The 15,190-nt window shown below is 47.2% G+C and overlaps 1 protein-coding gene across 3 annotated transcripts in view; it reads right to left on the bottom strand.

Moving 5' to 3' along the window:
* C2H10orf67 (chromosome 2 C10orf67 homolog) overlaps positions 1 to 15,190 on the bottom strand; it is a 134,611-nt gene that overhangs the window by 43,873 nt on the left and 75,548 nt on the right. For all 3 annotated transcript variants that reach the window (XM_069960539.1, XM_069960538.1, XM_069960537.1), the window contains 2 exons: positions 12,137 to 12,202; positions 7,202 to 7,267 (listed from right to left, as the gene is read on the bottom strand). In XM_069960539.1, the coding sequence (XP_069816640.1) occupies positions 7,202 to 7,267; positions 12,137 to 12,202 (132 nt within the window). The remainder of the gene's footprint in view (positions 1 to 7,201; positions 7,268 to 12,136; positions 12,203 to 15,190) is intronic.

Consider the following 15,190-nt stretch of genomic DNA (forward strand, 5'->3'; position numbering starts at 1 on the left):
TGCTTTGATTTATCGCCATGTTATATTAAGCTATGTATAGTTAGAACTGCATAATATTATAGCATATTTTTTAGCAATTCCTAGTTTTACATTTATAACTGAACTCAATAGCATACCAAATAACTTTTTATCTAGCTAGTTCAGATTTCAACTAGTTCAACACACTCAGCCCACATTACAGACGCCAGATACGCGCGTTAGGCTACAACGCCACTGGTAGCATAAGATAACATATTGGCTTTTAGCCATCTAGACCTTCTTCAACCCAGCCACTTTAAGGATAGGATTTCACTGCATGACTTCTATATGCACTAACTTTTCCTTTGCGGAAGTGAAACCTTGTACCCTTACTTGCTTATTGTTTCACTACTATTTCTTTATGCTACTATAATTTGTCTTGCTACGTCCTTTTACCTACAACTGTCTGCATTGTAAAAATTTATGTAAAAACCCTAATAAAAACTATTGAAACATTAGCCCCTCTCAGTCACATGCACTGGGCTTAGCTGGCGCTTCTCCTAGCTCAATCTAGCGATCAGTCTATAGGTCTATAATCGAAGTCAAAAGTTTTTTGTTTTTTTTTAAAGTGACAGTGCCCATTTAATTCTGAATAACCTTGAAATATAGTGTCACAGTACTGTAATATTCCCATCAGTGTCTGCTATTCTACTAGTTACATTAGAAATTACCTCTATGCAACTAAATGCAAGAAAAACTATGGGGGAGATTTATCAAACATGGTGTAAAGTGAAACTGGCTCAGTTGCCCCTAGCAACCAATCAGATTCCACCTTTCATTTTTCACAGACTCTTTGGAAAATGAAAGGTGGAATCTGATTGGTTGCTAGGCGCAACTGAGCCAGTTTCACTTTACACCATGTTTGATAAATCTCCCCCATAGTATATTTTCTAACTTATGCTCAAATTTACTTCCACTTATATAGTAATGATAGACGTAATACACGATCCTATCCTGGAGATGAGTAAACTTCTGACAGCTGCAAAACTCAAACTCTTATTTTTAGCATGCCCAGCAAAGTAAAGTTGCCAGAATGCCATGATGTTGGTCTCCTGCCAATAAGCCCGAAAGATGATGGGGTTAAGAGTGTACTCCAGCAAATCCTTCAGATGGTGAAAGGGCCAAGAGGCAGCTGCTGCCTTTTTTCCTTGTATTATTTCCTTAATAGAAGGACATACATACACACATACATGTACTACATTAGGAAGGAAAACAATGGCGTAGGCTTGCCGGGAGCATTGTACTATAATGTATGCCAGTTTATGTACAGTCTTCATGTACATTTTACGTTATTAGGACTATTAGCTACAGCAAAAGTTGTATCTATAATGGGGGGGGGGGATAAGGGCATAAGCTGGAAAAACAAGAGGGCGCCCTATGGGAAAATGGAGAGCAACCAGTTGAACTCTTTGGCGTAGATTCATGTGACTGTCCTGGGAGCTGGCACAGGTTCTCCAACCTATTCTACTGCTATGTACAATATACCAGGCTTTATGCCCCTTTACACAAAGCAAAATCAATGGGGTCTGTATGGAACCCCATTCTTTCTGTAGATGGCAATATGTTCGGAGCATATTGCTCTCTCCCAGGCAGACACTATGGAGATCAGGTGTTTGGGCTCCACTAACAAAAGTTGACTATACAAAATAACATAGTATGGAAGAGTGAGAGGAGACATATGTTTATTCAGTCTCGTATCCTGTAGCGTTGATCCAAAGGAAGACGAAAAAATTCCCATGAGGTCGAAGCCAATTTGCCTCATTGTAAGCCAAAAAAATATTCCTCAATCAAGAACAATTCTTCTCCAGGCCCCAGTTACTATTGTCTGTAATATCCATAAAGTCATCCAGGCTTCTTATGAACTCTCACAGTGACCACTTCCCTCAATGCCCTTACAGTAAGGACCCTATTACACGGAACGATAATCGATTATCACTCTGTGTAATAGAGATAACGATAAAAAAAAAAACGATCATCGACTGATCGTTGGTTTAGGTTTGGACCTAAAATTGTTGGGCGCCGACCGCACATTGCTATGTGTAATATCGATGTGTGGCCGATGGCTGATTATTAGCATAACACCTGATACCTTACCTCTCACCGCTCCCGGTCTTCGCTCCTGTGCTCCACAGCTTCCTGTTCCCGTTGGCTGCTACGTCTGAGCATCCTGTCAGCTGACAGGCCCCTCAGCCAATTACAGGCTGCGGGAGAAGAGAAGACCGGGAGCAGGGAGAGGTAAGGTATCAGGTGTTTCGGCAAGGGTTGCATGGACATTGCTAACAATGTCCATGCAGCCCTTACTGCACGATTATCAGGCCATCTAATAGGACCAGTAAACGAGCACCGATCTAGCAGATCGGCGCTCGTTTACTAAAATGATCGGGCCATAGTTGGCACTAGAGATGAGCGAACCTGGAGCATGCTCGAGTCTATCCGAACCCGAACTTTCGGCATTTGATTAGCGGTGGCTGCTGAAGTTGGATAAAGCCCTAAGGCTATGTGGAAAACATGGATGTAGTCATTGGCTGTATCCATGTTTTCCAGACAACCTTAGAGATTTATCTAAGTTCAGCAGCCACCGCTAATCAAATGCTGATCGTTCGGGTTCGGATTGACTCAAACCCGAACCCGGTTCGCTCATCTCTAGATGGCGTGTGTAATAGAATCTACTTTTGGTTGGTGTAGAAATCCTCTTTTTAACACCTGTGTTCTTGGTGGGCCAATGACTTAGGGCCCTATTACACGGGACGATTATTTTGCGGAAAATCGTTATATCGTTCAAATTTAAACGGTAATCGTCCTGGGTAATTGCTAATTGTGTTGTTGATCGTTGATTTAGATCTGACCCTAAAATCATTATTAATTGTTGGCAAATTGTTTGCTAATCGTTGGCTGTAATTCCACATTCGTTCACTAATCGTTCAGCATAATTGCATCATTCCTTCTTTGGCTGGCATCAGATGGAGTAAACAATCGTAGTAATGACCGTAGTAACGACCCTAACTAATGACTATGATTCTGTGTAATATGGAGAACAATTTCAGATTAACAATAAGCAATGTCGTCGGTAAAAATCACTTACTCTAATAGGACCCTTAAGAAGATCATACTAATGCTGCGTTTACACGGAACGATTATCGTTCAAATTTTCGCGATAAGGATTGCATCTGAGCAATAATCGGCTTGTGTAAACACAGCGAACGATCAAGCGATGAGCGAGAAATCGTTCATTTTGATCTTTCAACGTGTTCTCAAATCATCGTTGGTCGTTTGCAAAAAATTCGCAGATCGCTTTGTGTTAAGTCTTTCATTGATTCACCCTATGTGTGAGATGGGGTTAAGCGTTTTTAAAACAATCGCAATAACTAATTTTCCAAATGATATATCGTTTCGTCTAAACGCTGATAGTTATAAAAAACACATCGTTACTTCGAAATCGTTAACTGTTCAATTGGGCGAATTATCGCTCTGTGTAAACGCAGCATAAACAGGATCTATAGAATGCAGCATTTATTGATATAGGGCAGGGATGGGGAACCTTCGGCCCTCCCGCTGTTGCAAAACTACAATTCCCAACATGCCTGGACAGTCAAAGCTTTAGCTTTGGCTGTCAAGGCATGATGGGAATTGTAGTTTTGCAACAGCAGGAGGACTGAAGGTTCCCCATCCCTGAAGGATTGTGTCCAACAAAATGAGCACCCTTAACACCCACTCATGAAGCGAATGTAATCCTATGGGGTAGGGGTCCTGGAGCATGACATTCATTTAAGACTCAAACTAGACAACTCTCATGTGTGCCTCTGTATTGTACGGATGGCAGGATGACTTTATTCCGTAGCCAGGATGATATGACACCAGGGTTCTGCTGGTTAAAGACTTTACATAAGACACTCCAGGGATAATGTTCCCTATCCGCCCCCTTCTTCACACTTCTTCCCTGCGGAGTCTATGGGCAGGATAATGGCTGTCAATCCACGGTTAACTGGTCTCTTCCTTTTGTCTCCGATCATTGACAAAGTGACATTTAGTAACTCCTACTGTAACTGTGTTATCAGGAGGGGCGACCTGCTCATCCGTCATGGTTCCATGGACTGGAAGAGTTGACTTGTGTCACGGCATATGTATAGCTAGATGAGTTCTGGCCTCTATTTCCAGATGGGCAGGCTGTAACATAACCCCCGATGCTGATCTGGGCAGCACTGTAGGGATACCAATCTTTTCTGGTTCTGGAAAGAAAGTTGTCAGAAAAATATTGGTTTTACAATACGGACACATTTATGCAGCCCAATGACCTGAACTGTCAGCGGTCAGATCAAGTCATCAGATCTGCGGTCAGGCCTGGGGTCGCGGCTGTAATACAGATGCCAGTACCTGTTGGTATAACACTTGTATAAAAGCTGGAGTCATGAAGGTCAGTTTTGAAGTTTCTGACAGCTGAAAACAGTTTTAGGCCATGTTCTCACTCTGTATAAAGGCTGGAGTCACTGCGCTAAGGCTGGAGCCACTGCGCTAAGGCTGAAGTCACTGTGTTAAGGCTGGAGGCACTGCGCTAAGGCTGGAGTCACTGCGCTAAGGCTGGAGCCACTGCACTAAGGATGGAGCCACTACTCTAAGGCTGGAGTCACTGTGCTAAGGCTGGAGTCACTGCGCTAAGGCTGGAGTCACTGCGCTAAGGCTGGAGCCACTGCACTAAGGATGGAGCCACTGCTCTAAGGCTGGAGTCACTGTGCTAAGGCTGGAGTCAGTGCGCTAAGGCTGGAGTCAGTGCGCTAAGGCTGGAGTCAGTGCTCTAAGGCTGGAGTCAGTGCGCTAAGGCTGGAGTCAGTGCGCTAAGGCTGGAGTCACTGCGCTAAGGCTGGAGCCACTGGCTAAGGCTGGAGTCACTGTGTTAAGGCTGGAGCCACTGCGCTAAGGCTGGAGTCACTGCGCTAAGGCTGGAGTCACTGCGCTAAGGCTGGAGTCACTGTGCTAAGGCTGGAGTCACTGTGCTAAGGCTGGAGTCACTGCGCTAAGGCTGGAGTCACTGTGCTAAGGCTGGAGTCACTGCGCTAAGGCTGGAGTCACTGTGCTAAGGCTGGAGTCACTGCGCTAAGGCTGGAGTCACTGTGCTAAGGCTGGAGTCACTGCGCTAAGGCTGGAGTCACTGCGCTAAGGCTGGAGTCACTGTGCTAAGGCTGGAGTCACTGCGCTAAGGCTGGAGCCACTGCACTAAGGATGGAGCCACTGCTCTAAGGCTGGAGTCACTGTGCTAAGGCTGGAGTCACTGCGCTAAGGCTGGAGTCACTGCGCTAAGGCTGGAGTCACTGCGCTAAGGCTGGAGCCACTGCGCTAAGGCTGGAGTCACTGCGCTAAGGCTGGAGTCAGTGCGCTAAGGCTGGAGTCAGTGCGCTAAGGCTGGAGTCACTGCGCTAAGGCTGGAGCCACTGCGCTAAGGCTGGAGCCACTGCGCTAAGGCTGGAGTCACTGTGTTAAGGCTGGAGCCACTGCGCTAAGGCTGGAGCCACTGCGCTAAGGCTGGAGTCACTGCGCTAAGGCTGGAGTCACTGCGCTAAGGCTGGAGTCATTGCGCTAAGGCTGGAGTCACTGCGCTAAGGCTGGAGTCACTGCGCTAAGGCTGGAGTCACTGCGCTAAGGCTGGAGTCACTGCGCTAAGGCTGGAGTCACTGCGCTAAGGCTGGAGTCACTGTGCTAAGGCTAGAGTCACTGTGCTAAGGCTAGAGTCACTGCGCTAAGGCTGGAGCCACTGCGTTAAGGCTGGAGCCACTGTGTTAAGGCTGGAGTCACTGTGTTAAGGCTGAAGCCACTGCGCTAAGGATGGAGCCACTGCTCTAAGGCTGGAGTCACTGCGCTAAGGCTGGAGTCACTGCGCTAAGGCTGGAGTCACTGTGCTAAGGCTGGAGTCACTGCGCTAAGGCTGGAGCCACTGCGCTAAAGCTAGAGTCACTGCGTTAAGGCTGGAGTCACTGCGCTAAAGCTGGAGTCACTGTGCTAAGGCTGGAGTCACTGCGCTAAGGCTGGAGCCACTGCGCTAAAGCTAGAGTCACTGCGTTAAGGCTGGAGTCACTGCGCTAAGGCTGGAGTCACTGCGCTAAGGCTGGAGTCACTGTGCTAAGGCTGGAGTCACTGCGCTAAGGCTGAAGCCACTGTGCTAAGGCTGGAGTCACTGCGCTAAGGCTGGAGTCACTGCGCTAAGGCTAGAGTCACTGTGCTAAGGCTGGAGCCACTGCGCTAAGGCTGGAGTCACTGCGCTAAGTCTGGAGCCACTGCGCTAAGGCTGGAGTCACACATGTAGTTGTTGACCCAGCAGTAAGGAAGCCTATGAGTCTTATCCAATCCACCTATTAGATGCAGAATAAGGTTGTAATGTAAAGACACTGTAAACACTACAACTGCAGTCACATGCCGTACACCACACCAGGACCATACGCTCCAATGACTCCCGTGCTATGTACTTTCTAAGCCGAGCGTTCACGTGTAAGCAGGGATCGGCATCTGGCTAAGCTGAAATATATGGCTTTTAAATCTTAATATGAGCACGTTCCGGTGCAAACCCCCAGTAAACACAATACCTTAATTATAATAATAACTACATTACAAGCCACTTAACACCTTAACGTCCGAAGCGCTATCATGCATTCCCAAGCAGCAGTCCCTTATTTCATCTCCTCATTATACGGGATATGGAGCGTTGTTCAGAATATCAATTGAATGGTAACATATTTACCAGGTTATAAATCTATTATTTGTTAGGGAAACATCTAGGCGTTTGTCTTATCGCAACATGTGCCTGGTTCCCACCAAGTGTCATGATTTCTGGAAATAAGTGTGATTGATACGGTGAGTCAACAACTCTGCAATAAGTACAAATTGTAAACTATTAGGCTCATTCCTTCTTAGATAGGCGCAAAGAAATCCGACTCTTAATTGTGTCAAAAGTTAAAATTGCAATGAGCGCACTGTGTACGTATAGGTATGACAAAATTTGAAAAACTTGACAAAATTTAGCATTTTGTACATAAAACCAACATGGCTTTCCGTGCAGCTTACTGGCATTGAGCACCACATTGTTTTTAACATCAAACATTACATGTCACATTACATCACGTCCCTTGACGTCTTTCCTTATCTTCAATGTGGCAACTCGCCGTTGTTTTCATCAATGTGCCAATGACACGTCACTTACCTCTTTTTCTTTTTCGGCTAGCTTTGTTTTCAAGATATTTTCCATTTCTTCCTTTTGTTGCTGGAGCTGTTAAGATGAAGTACGGTATATTTGTTAATGTAAGTGCAGTACGATGAGCCATACCGAATGCATAGAGAAAGCTGTCATCTATAGGCTGTATGATCCACATAGGTAGCTGTGTCCGCAGTTTTGTTCTAGCCTTAATAGTCAGAGGATACCAGAGATTTCCCTGCATTAAATTTCCTGGGTTATAAAAAATATTACACTAAAATCTGAATTCATTCTATGTGAATAAGGCCTTAGGCTTTGAAATGCCTGATCCTTTTGCTGTCAGAAAGATAAGCTGCCACCAGAGGATTCTGGCAGCGGCTTTCTCCCCTCTTGCTCCCTTGAACACTTGTCTGAACGCTCTTGTGTATGGAGGGATCAGGAAGTATTGATATTTGGCCAACAGCTTCCATATGTGTATCCAGCTTTAGGCTACGGCTATACAGTGGCTTCTACTGAGTGACTGCTGCCAGGTACTACACTAAATAATCAATATATAGCATGTGAACATAGATGCTTTGATGGATTTGACTCCAGCCCAGATCATACATAGGGAGTTGAGGTCTTAGCGCTGAGACCATCATTGGTTCTTGGATTCTTGGAAGAAGTGCCCAGCTGAGTGCTTCTCTTCTTGGCTTACTGCGATCTCCTCAAAGACTTAGAGTACTATTACACGGGCCGACTACGGCCTGATCAGTTTAATAAACGAGCGCCGATCTTCTGACAGTCCGCTCAGACGCTGCATACCAGGATCGGGAAGCTGCGTAGCACAGGAGAGAAGACCAGGAGCGGGGAGAGGTAAGGAATCAGGTGTTTGGGCAATCGTTAGCCGCCGGCCTGATGATTTTACGATTTTAGGTCCAAACCTACACCAACAATCAAGCAATGATTGTTGTCTCTATTACACGGAGTCCTAATCTTCCAAATTCTCGCTCTGTGCAATAGCGCCCTTAGAGTGGAGCTCATCTTCTACAGGGAGGCAGAAAAGGCAGCGAGCTGAGGAGAGAAGTGTCTGGCTGAGCGCTTCTTCTGACTGTATGATTGGAGGGGGTCTCAGATCCTGACTGATGAAAACTTTTGACATGTATTAACCTATCTTTTTCTAAAATGTAAGTCAATGGAAAAAAGATTCTGCAGTACGGCATGTAGCATATACAATAAATGGACAGCGATAAAAAAGGAGTACATTTATGAAGACCGGCATACCAGTATGCCGATCTTAAACAAAGCCCCGCCCCCTTTTTCCCTAAGAGGTGTATGGCAGGTGTAAGAGGCGCTAGCAGGCGTTATTCATGATAAATCAGGCATCGGTGCAGGCCACGCCTCCTATCTGCCTTGCCACGCCTCCTTTGCTGACCCATGAGGTGAGCAGGGGGTTATGGCAGGCGTGCGCCAGGGAAAAAGGACTAATCTGAGTCTTCTCCCTGCCGTACACCAGAGGTGCAGTGATAGTAATTGACCTCTAAAGTGTGAACCTAGTCTTACAAAAAAAAAAAAAGTTTTTTTTTTAACAAGCAACAAAAGGTATTAAAAACACCAAATAAAGTCAACAAATAAGGGATTAGGGGCATTAAACCTTCACCAATCAGTGGCAAGTGTCCGGTCCTTTAGGACCAAAACACCCTGGATGTTAAAGGGTTAAAAATATGTACTATAAAAATCTGTGTGCTGCAAGTGGCTGCCATCCGCAGCCGGGATACGGTTCTTAGGATTCATCCCTTGTAGATTCGGCGACATCTCGACATGCCAGCAGACGCCTCATTATTGAGCTCAATGTGATGCCACAAGATCATTGATGCCTGATACGGTGCCCTCACCAGTCGCAATCACAGAAAGAACCCATTGTGATGCTGAAGTATCGTTTTTCATGAATTTCTAAGACAGTGAACCCAACAATACCCGACAAAACGGAATATGTAAAGTTGCCACGACTTGGCACTGAGCTTGACAAGCGGCGAGAAAGCTTCTCTTTACATATCTAAAGGCGTCCGGTTTGGTGTCAGCGCGTCTTCTCCCCAGAACAGTGTCATTCTTCTGCAGGACTTGCTGGATGTTGGGCACAAACTGGGTTCTATTTCATATTACAGACAACACCGGCCGCTAATGTAACAAAGGCGTTTATGCTACCATTGTGCGGAGGTGGACACCGCCGGCCGCTCACACATCAGCGGGTTGGCAGCACTAAGTATTATGAAATATTAAAGGTACCTTTTTATTCCAACTTAAAGAGAAATCTTTCATCAATGCATGTCCCTTTAAATTTGGGCATCTAATACACATTGCTCAACATTCAAACAGCAGCACCAAGAAGAACAAATCGAGCACAAATCGGGGAAGTGGCCGCTAAGATGTTGCTAAGTGTCTGTGAGGGGTGGGAGACCTTTTTCCTATCAAGGAACATTTGGGCATTTGTAAAATCATTTGAGGGCTATAAACTACACGGCCACCACACACAGTGTTATACTGTGCGCGGCAGTGGTGTTGCATGGGTGGGCAAGATCTGGGGTAAGGCCCCTAGTTTTGTAGTTAAACAGTGATGCCCCTGGCAGTCTAGTTAACCCCAGTGATGCCCCTGGCAGTCTAGTTAACCCCAGTGATGCCCCTGGCAGTCTAGTTAACCCACAGTGATGCCCCTGGTAGCCTAGTTAACCCCCAGTGATGCCCCTGGTAGTCTAGTTAACCCCCAGTGATGCCCCTGGCAGTCTAGTTAACCCACAGTGATGCCCCTGGTAGCCTAGTTAACCCCCAGTGATGCCCCTGGTAGTCTAGTAACCCCAGTGATGCCCCTGGCAGTCTAGTTAACCCCAGTGATGCCCCTGGCAGTCTAGTTAACCCACAGTGATGCCCCTGGTAGCCTAGTTAACCCCCAGTGATGCCCCTGGTAGTCTAGTTAACCCCCAGTGATGCCCCTGGTAGTCTAGTTAACCCCAGTGATGCCCCTGGTAGTCTAGTTAACCCCCAGTGATGCCCCTGGTAGCCTAGTTAACCCCACTGATGCCCCTGGTAGTCTAGTTAACCCCCAGTGATGCCCCTGGTAGCCTAGTTAACCCCAGTGATGCCCCTGGTAGTCTAGTTAACCCAAGTAATGCCTCTGGTAGTCTAGTTAACCCCCACTGATGCCCCTAGTAGTCTAGTTAACCCAGTGATGTTCCTCGTAGTCTAGTTACCCCCCTCCCCCCAGTAATGCCCCTGGTAGTCTAGTTAACCCCCAGTGATGCCCCTGGTAGTCTATTTAACCCAAGTAATGCCCCCAGTAGTCTAGTTACCCCCCCCCCCACCAGTGATGCCCCTGGTAGTCTAGTTAACCCCCAGTGATCCCCCAGTAGTCGTTACACCCCCCAGTGATGCCCCTGGTAGTCTAGTTAACCCCCAGTGATGCCCCTGGTAGTCTAATTAACCCCAGTGATGCCTCTGGTAGTCTAGTTAACCCCAGTGATGCCCCTGGTAGTCTAGTTATTCCCCAGTGATGCCCCTGGTAGCCTAGTTAACCCCACTGATGCCCCTGGTAGTCTAGTTAACCCCCAGTGATGCCCCTGGTAGCCTAGTTAAACCGCAGTGATGCCCCTGGTAGTCTAGTTAACCCAACTGATGCCCCTGGTAGTCTAGTTAACCCCAGTGATGCCCCTGGTAGTCTAGTTAACCCCCAGTGATGCCCCTGGTAGTTTAGTTAACCCCCAGTGATGCCCCTGGTACTCTAGTTAACCCCCAGTGATGCCCCTGGTAGTCTAGTTAACCCCCAGTGATGCCCCTGGTAACCTAGTTAACCCCACTGATGCCCCTGGTAGTCTAGTTAACCCCCAGTGATGCCCCTGGTAGCCTAGTTAACCCCAGTGATGACCCTGGTAGTCTAGTTAACCCCCAGTGATGCCCCTGGTAGCCTAGTTAAACCGCAGTGATGCCCCTGGTAGTCTAGTTAACCCAACTGATGCCCCTGGTAGTCTACTTAACCCCAGTGATGCCCCTGGTAGTCTAGTTAACCCCCAGTGATGCCCCTGGTAGTCTAGTTAACTCCCAGTGATGCCCCTGGTAGTCTAGTTAACCCCCACTGATGCCCCTGGTAGTCTAGTTAACCCCCACTGATGCCCCTGGTAGTCTAGTTAACCCCCAGTGATGCCCCTGGTACCCTAGTTAACCCCACTGATGCCCCTGGTAGTCTAGTTAACCCCCAGTGATGCCCCTGGTAGCCTAGTTAACCCCACTGATGCCCCTGGTAGTCTAGTTAACCCCAGTGATGCCCCTGGTAGTCTAGTTAACCCAAGTAATGCCTCCGGTAGTCTAGTTAACCCCCACTGATGCCCCTAGTAGTCTAGTTAACACCAGTGATGTTCCTCGTAGTCTAGTTACCCCCCTTCCCCCAGTAATGCCCCTGGTAGTCTATTTAACCCCCAGTGATGCCCCTGGTAGTCTATTTAACCCAAGTAATGCCCCCGGTAGTCTAGTTACCCCCCCCCCCCAGTGATGCCCCTGGTAGTCTATTTAACTCAAGTAATGCCCCCGGTAGTCTAGTTACCCCCCCCCCCCCAGTGATGCCCCTGGTAGTCTAGTTAACCCCCAGTGATGCCCCAGTAGTCGTTACACCCCCCCAGTGATGCCACTGGTAGTCTAGTTATCCATCTGTGACATGTGGGGGGAATGGGAAAAAAGCCAGACTGAAGTCAGTACAGAATGATTGTGTGAGGACTCATTTGGAGGTCCCATAGTGCATAAATGGAGTGCAAGCTGTGGTAAATGTTCCACTTATTGCGGGGATGGATGCGTCTCCATTCTCAGGATCGGAGGAGGTCCCAATAATCGCACCCCCAGCGATCAGCTTGTTTTTCCCTATTCTATATAGAGGTCAAATAGGGTAGGTATGGCGTACGTATGTATCTATAATACTAATCTTACCAGGGAGACTCCAGAAGATTTCTCATTTTCAAGTTCAATTTTCAGTTCTTCTTGCTGGGATACTAACTATAATAAACCAAAAAACATCTAAATATTACCAGAAGAGTCTAATGTAATGTATGGTATTATATATAGAAATATAATAATGTAATAATTATATATAATATAATAATTTTGCTATGGCCCAAGAATTGCTACAATGGAAAAACAATACTTCTCATAGTACAGGACAATAGTCATAGAAATGACTAACGTCTGATAAGTTTTCTCACTGATGCACCGGGCGCAGGTCTTCTTCTCCCGGCCCTGCGAGTCGGGGTCCCGGCCAGTGATTGGCCGATCGGTCTGTCAGTTCCGAAGCCAATGCTGCCGCGCAGGACCGGGAGAAGAAGACCTGCGCCCAGGTAATGTATGGTTCTGCTGAAATCGTCGGTTGCCGCTGCGCACACCGCTATTCAACCGTAGCGATGTGCTGGTGGCGAACGACTATCTTAGGTCTGAACCTAAATGAACGATCAGCCGATGACACGATCATCGGCTGATCGCTCTCTCTATTCCACGGAGCGATAATCGATTCGGCCGATTATCGCTCCTGTGGAATAGGCCCCTAAGTCAATCCCCCTGCAGCGCCAGTGACAATGGATCTAGTACTATGTTCTTTAAAAAAAATTGGAAAACTGCCACAAGAACCAGTGTGATTTCAGGTTAATGGGGTTGTATGCGATTAGGCTTGCTTTTGTCTTCTTTTTACCCCAAAACAGCGCCACTCTTGTACATGGCAGTGTATGGTATTGCAGCCTAAGGCCTTCTGCATACATCTGTGTCTTTGCTGTCAGAAAATATTGACCAGGAATTGCTTAAAGTGTCACTGTCGTATTTTTTTTTTTTTTTTTAGTCCAGGCGATTTTAAGAAACTTTGTAATTGGGTTTATTAGGCAAATATGCCATTATCTGCATTCAAAAAGACTTTCCCCAGGTCCCCCCCTCCTCCTCTCTCTCTCATTCATTGCTCATTATCAGGAAATCTCGACTCTTTTACATCAGTTGGGCCCTGTCTGTCCTATGGAGAGGGGAGGGGGGAGGAGGAAGGAGGGAGATTAGTCGGCAGCAGAGAGCACAGAACAAAGGACTACACAGCGGGATCTGTGTGAAAGCCGGTATTTAGAGGTCGGAAAGAGGTCAGTGCTGACTTCAGAGGAGATAGCCTGGTGATGTTGCTGTAAACTAACTCTTTGTTGACCTGCGTTGGTGCCTCATCTCCCTCAACCCCTCCCCTCTCCATAGACAGGGGGAGAGCTTCAAACTGCTTTTTCATTATAAAAATGCATTTTTCGGCTAATAAACCCAATTACAAAGTTTCTTAAAATTGCAAAAAAATGTAAACGACAGTGACACTTCAAGGAGGATTCGGGAAACCATCATTATTTAATGAGAGTAAAAACTAAAAAGAAAAAGAAAATACTCACCTGTACCACGGCTACAGCAATGCTCTCCTCCGGCTACTCACTCTCCAATGGCTCTTTGTCTTGTCAATCACAGCACCGCATTTAACTGTATGCCCTTTATATACTCATCAGGAGTGCATACAGTTAAAGAGCCATACGCAGCCATGGCGGCACTTGGCTGGGTGCTGACACTGGCCTGGGCCATGCATAAGGAAATTCCATCTAGTTTTCGGATGCTACCATAGACTTCTATGGGGGCATTTATGCTGCAATTGAGGACAAAAATAGGACAGGAACTATGATTTCCTGACGTATTTTCAAGAACAGACATCCTCAGGGGTGGATCCGTCCCATTACAAGCCTATGTGCCTGGAAATTTATCTAGATTTCCGGAAAAGAAAATCTGGATAAATTTACCGGACATGGACATGAGGCCTAACACCACACACAGCTGGATGGGACACAGCTGTAATACCAGACACATCCCATGTCCAAGTGTGGCACTCTCCTTTAGTTGTGCTAATCTTGGAATACCCTTAGGGGTATATTCACGCGTACTGTGCTTGCTGCAGAGTTGCTCAGGGGCGTAACTACCAACGTAGCAACCACAGCGACCACTACGGAGTCCACCACATAAAGGGGCGGGGGACACTAGGGGAGATACCTATACCACGGGGGACACTAGGGGAGATGCCTATACCACGGGGGACACTAGGGGAGATGCCTATACCACGGGGGACACTAGGGGAGATGCCTATACCACGGGGGACACTAGGGGAGATGCCTATACCATGGGGGACACTAGGGGAGATGTCTAATATGGGGGACACTAGAGAGATGCCTACCATAGGGAAACTAGGGGAGATGTCTACCATGGGGGGCACTAGGGGAGATGTCGACTACGGAGGACACTAGGGGAGATGTCTACCATGGAGGGCACTAGGGGAGATGTCTACCATAGGGGAAACTAGGGGAGATGTCTACCATAGGGGAAACTAGGGGAGATGTCTACTATGGGGGACACTAGGGGAGATGTCTACTATGGAGGCCCAATCTTAAAGAGGATGTACCACCTGGCACATCCTCTTTAACCTAAACCCACTGATCGAACGTGCACGGGAATGGAGCCTCGGTCCGAAAAACGGACCGCGGCACCGGCTTCCCCGTGCCGGCGCCGTTCTATGCACCGGAACCAGACGGTGCTCAAGCTGCCTCCAGTGGGAGGGAATTCCCTCCCCTATATGACGCTGCTCCATTCATTCTAAGGGAGCCGCGTCATACAGGGGAGGGAATTCCCTCCCACTGGGGGCGGGCCGCCCCGGCTCCAGTGCTTGAGCACCGGCCGGTTCCAATGCATAGAACGGCGCTGTTCACGGGAACCGGCCTCGGTCCGAAAAACGTACCGCGGAACCGGCTTCCCCGTGCCGTCGCAGTTCAATCAGTGGGTTTAGGTTAAAGAGAATGTACCTGGTGGTACATCCTCTTTAAGTTTGCTATGGGACCCAGCTCTTTCTAGTTACACCCCTGGATTTGATGATGTGTAAATTAATTAAAAATGACAATATAATATAATGCACTTAATGTAATTTCCATGTATAATACTCTAGCT

The sequence above is a fragment of the Dendropsophus ebraccatus genome, chromosome 2 (assembly GCF_027789765.1).
Source record: "Dendropsophus ebraccatus isolate aDenEbr1 chromosome 2, aDenEbr1.pat, whole genome shotgun sequence".
NCBI classification, from domain to species: domain Eukaryota; kingdom Metazoa; phylum Chordata; class Amphibia; order Anura; family Hylidae; genus Dendropsophus; species Dendropsophus ebraccatus.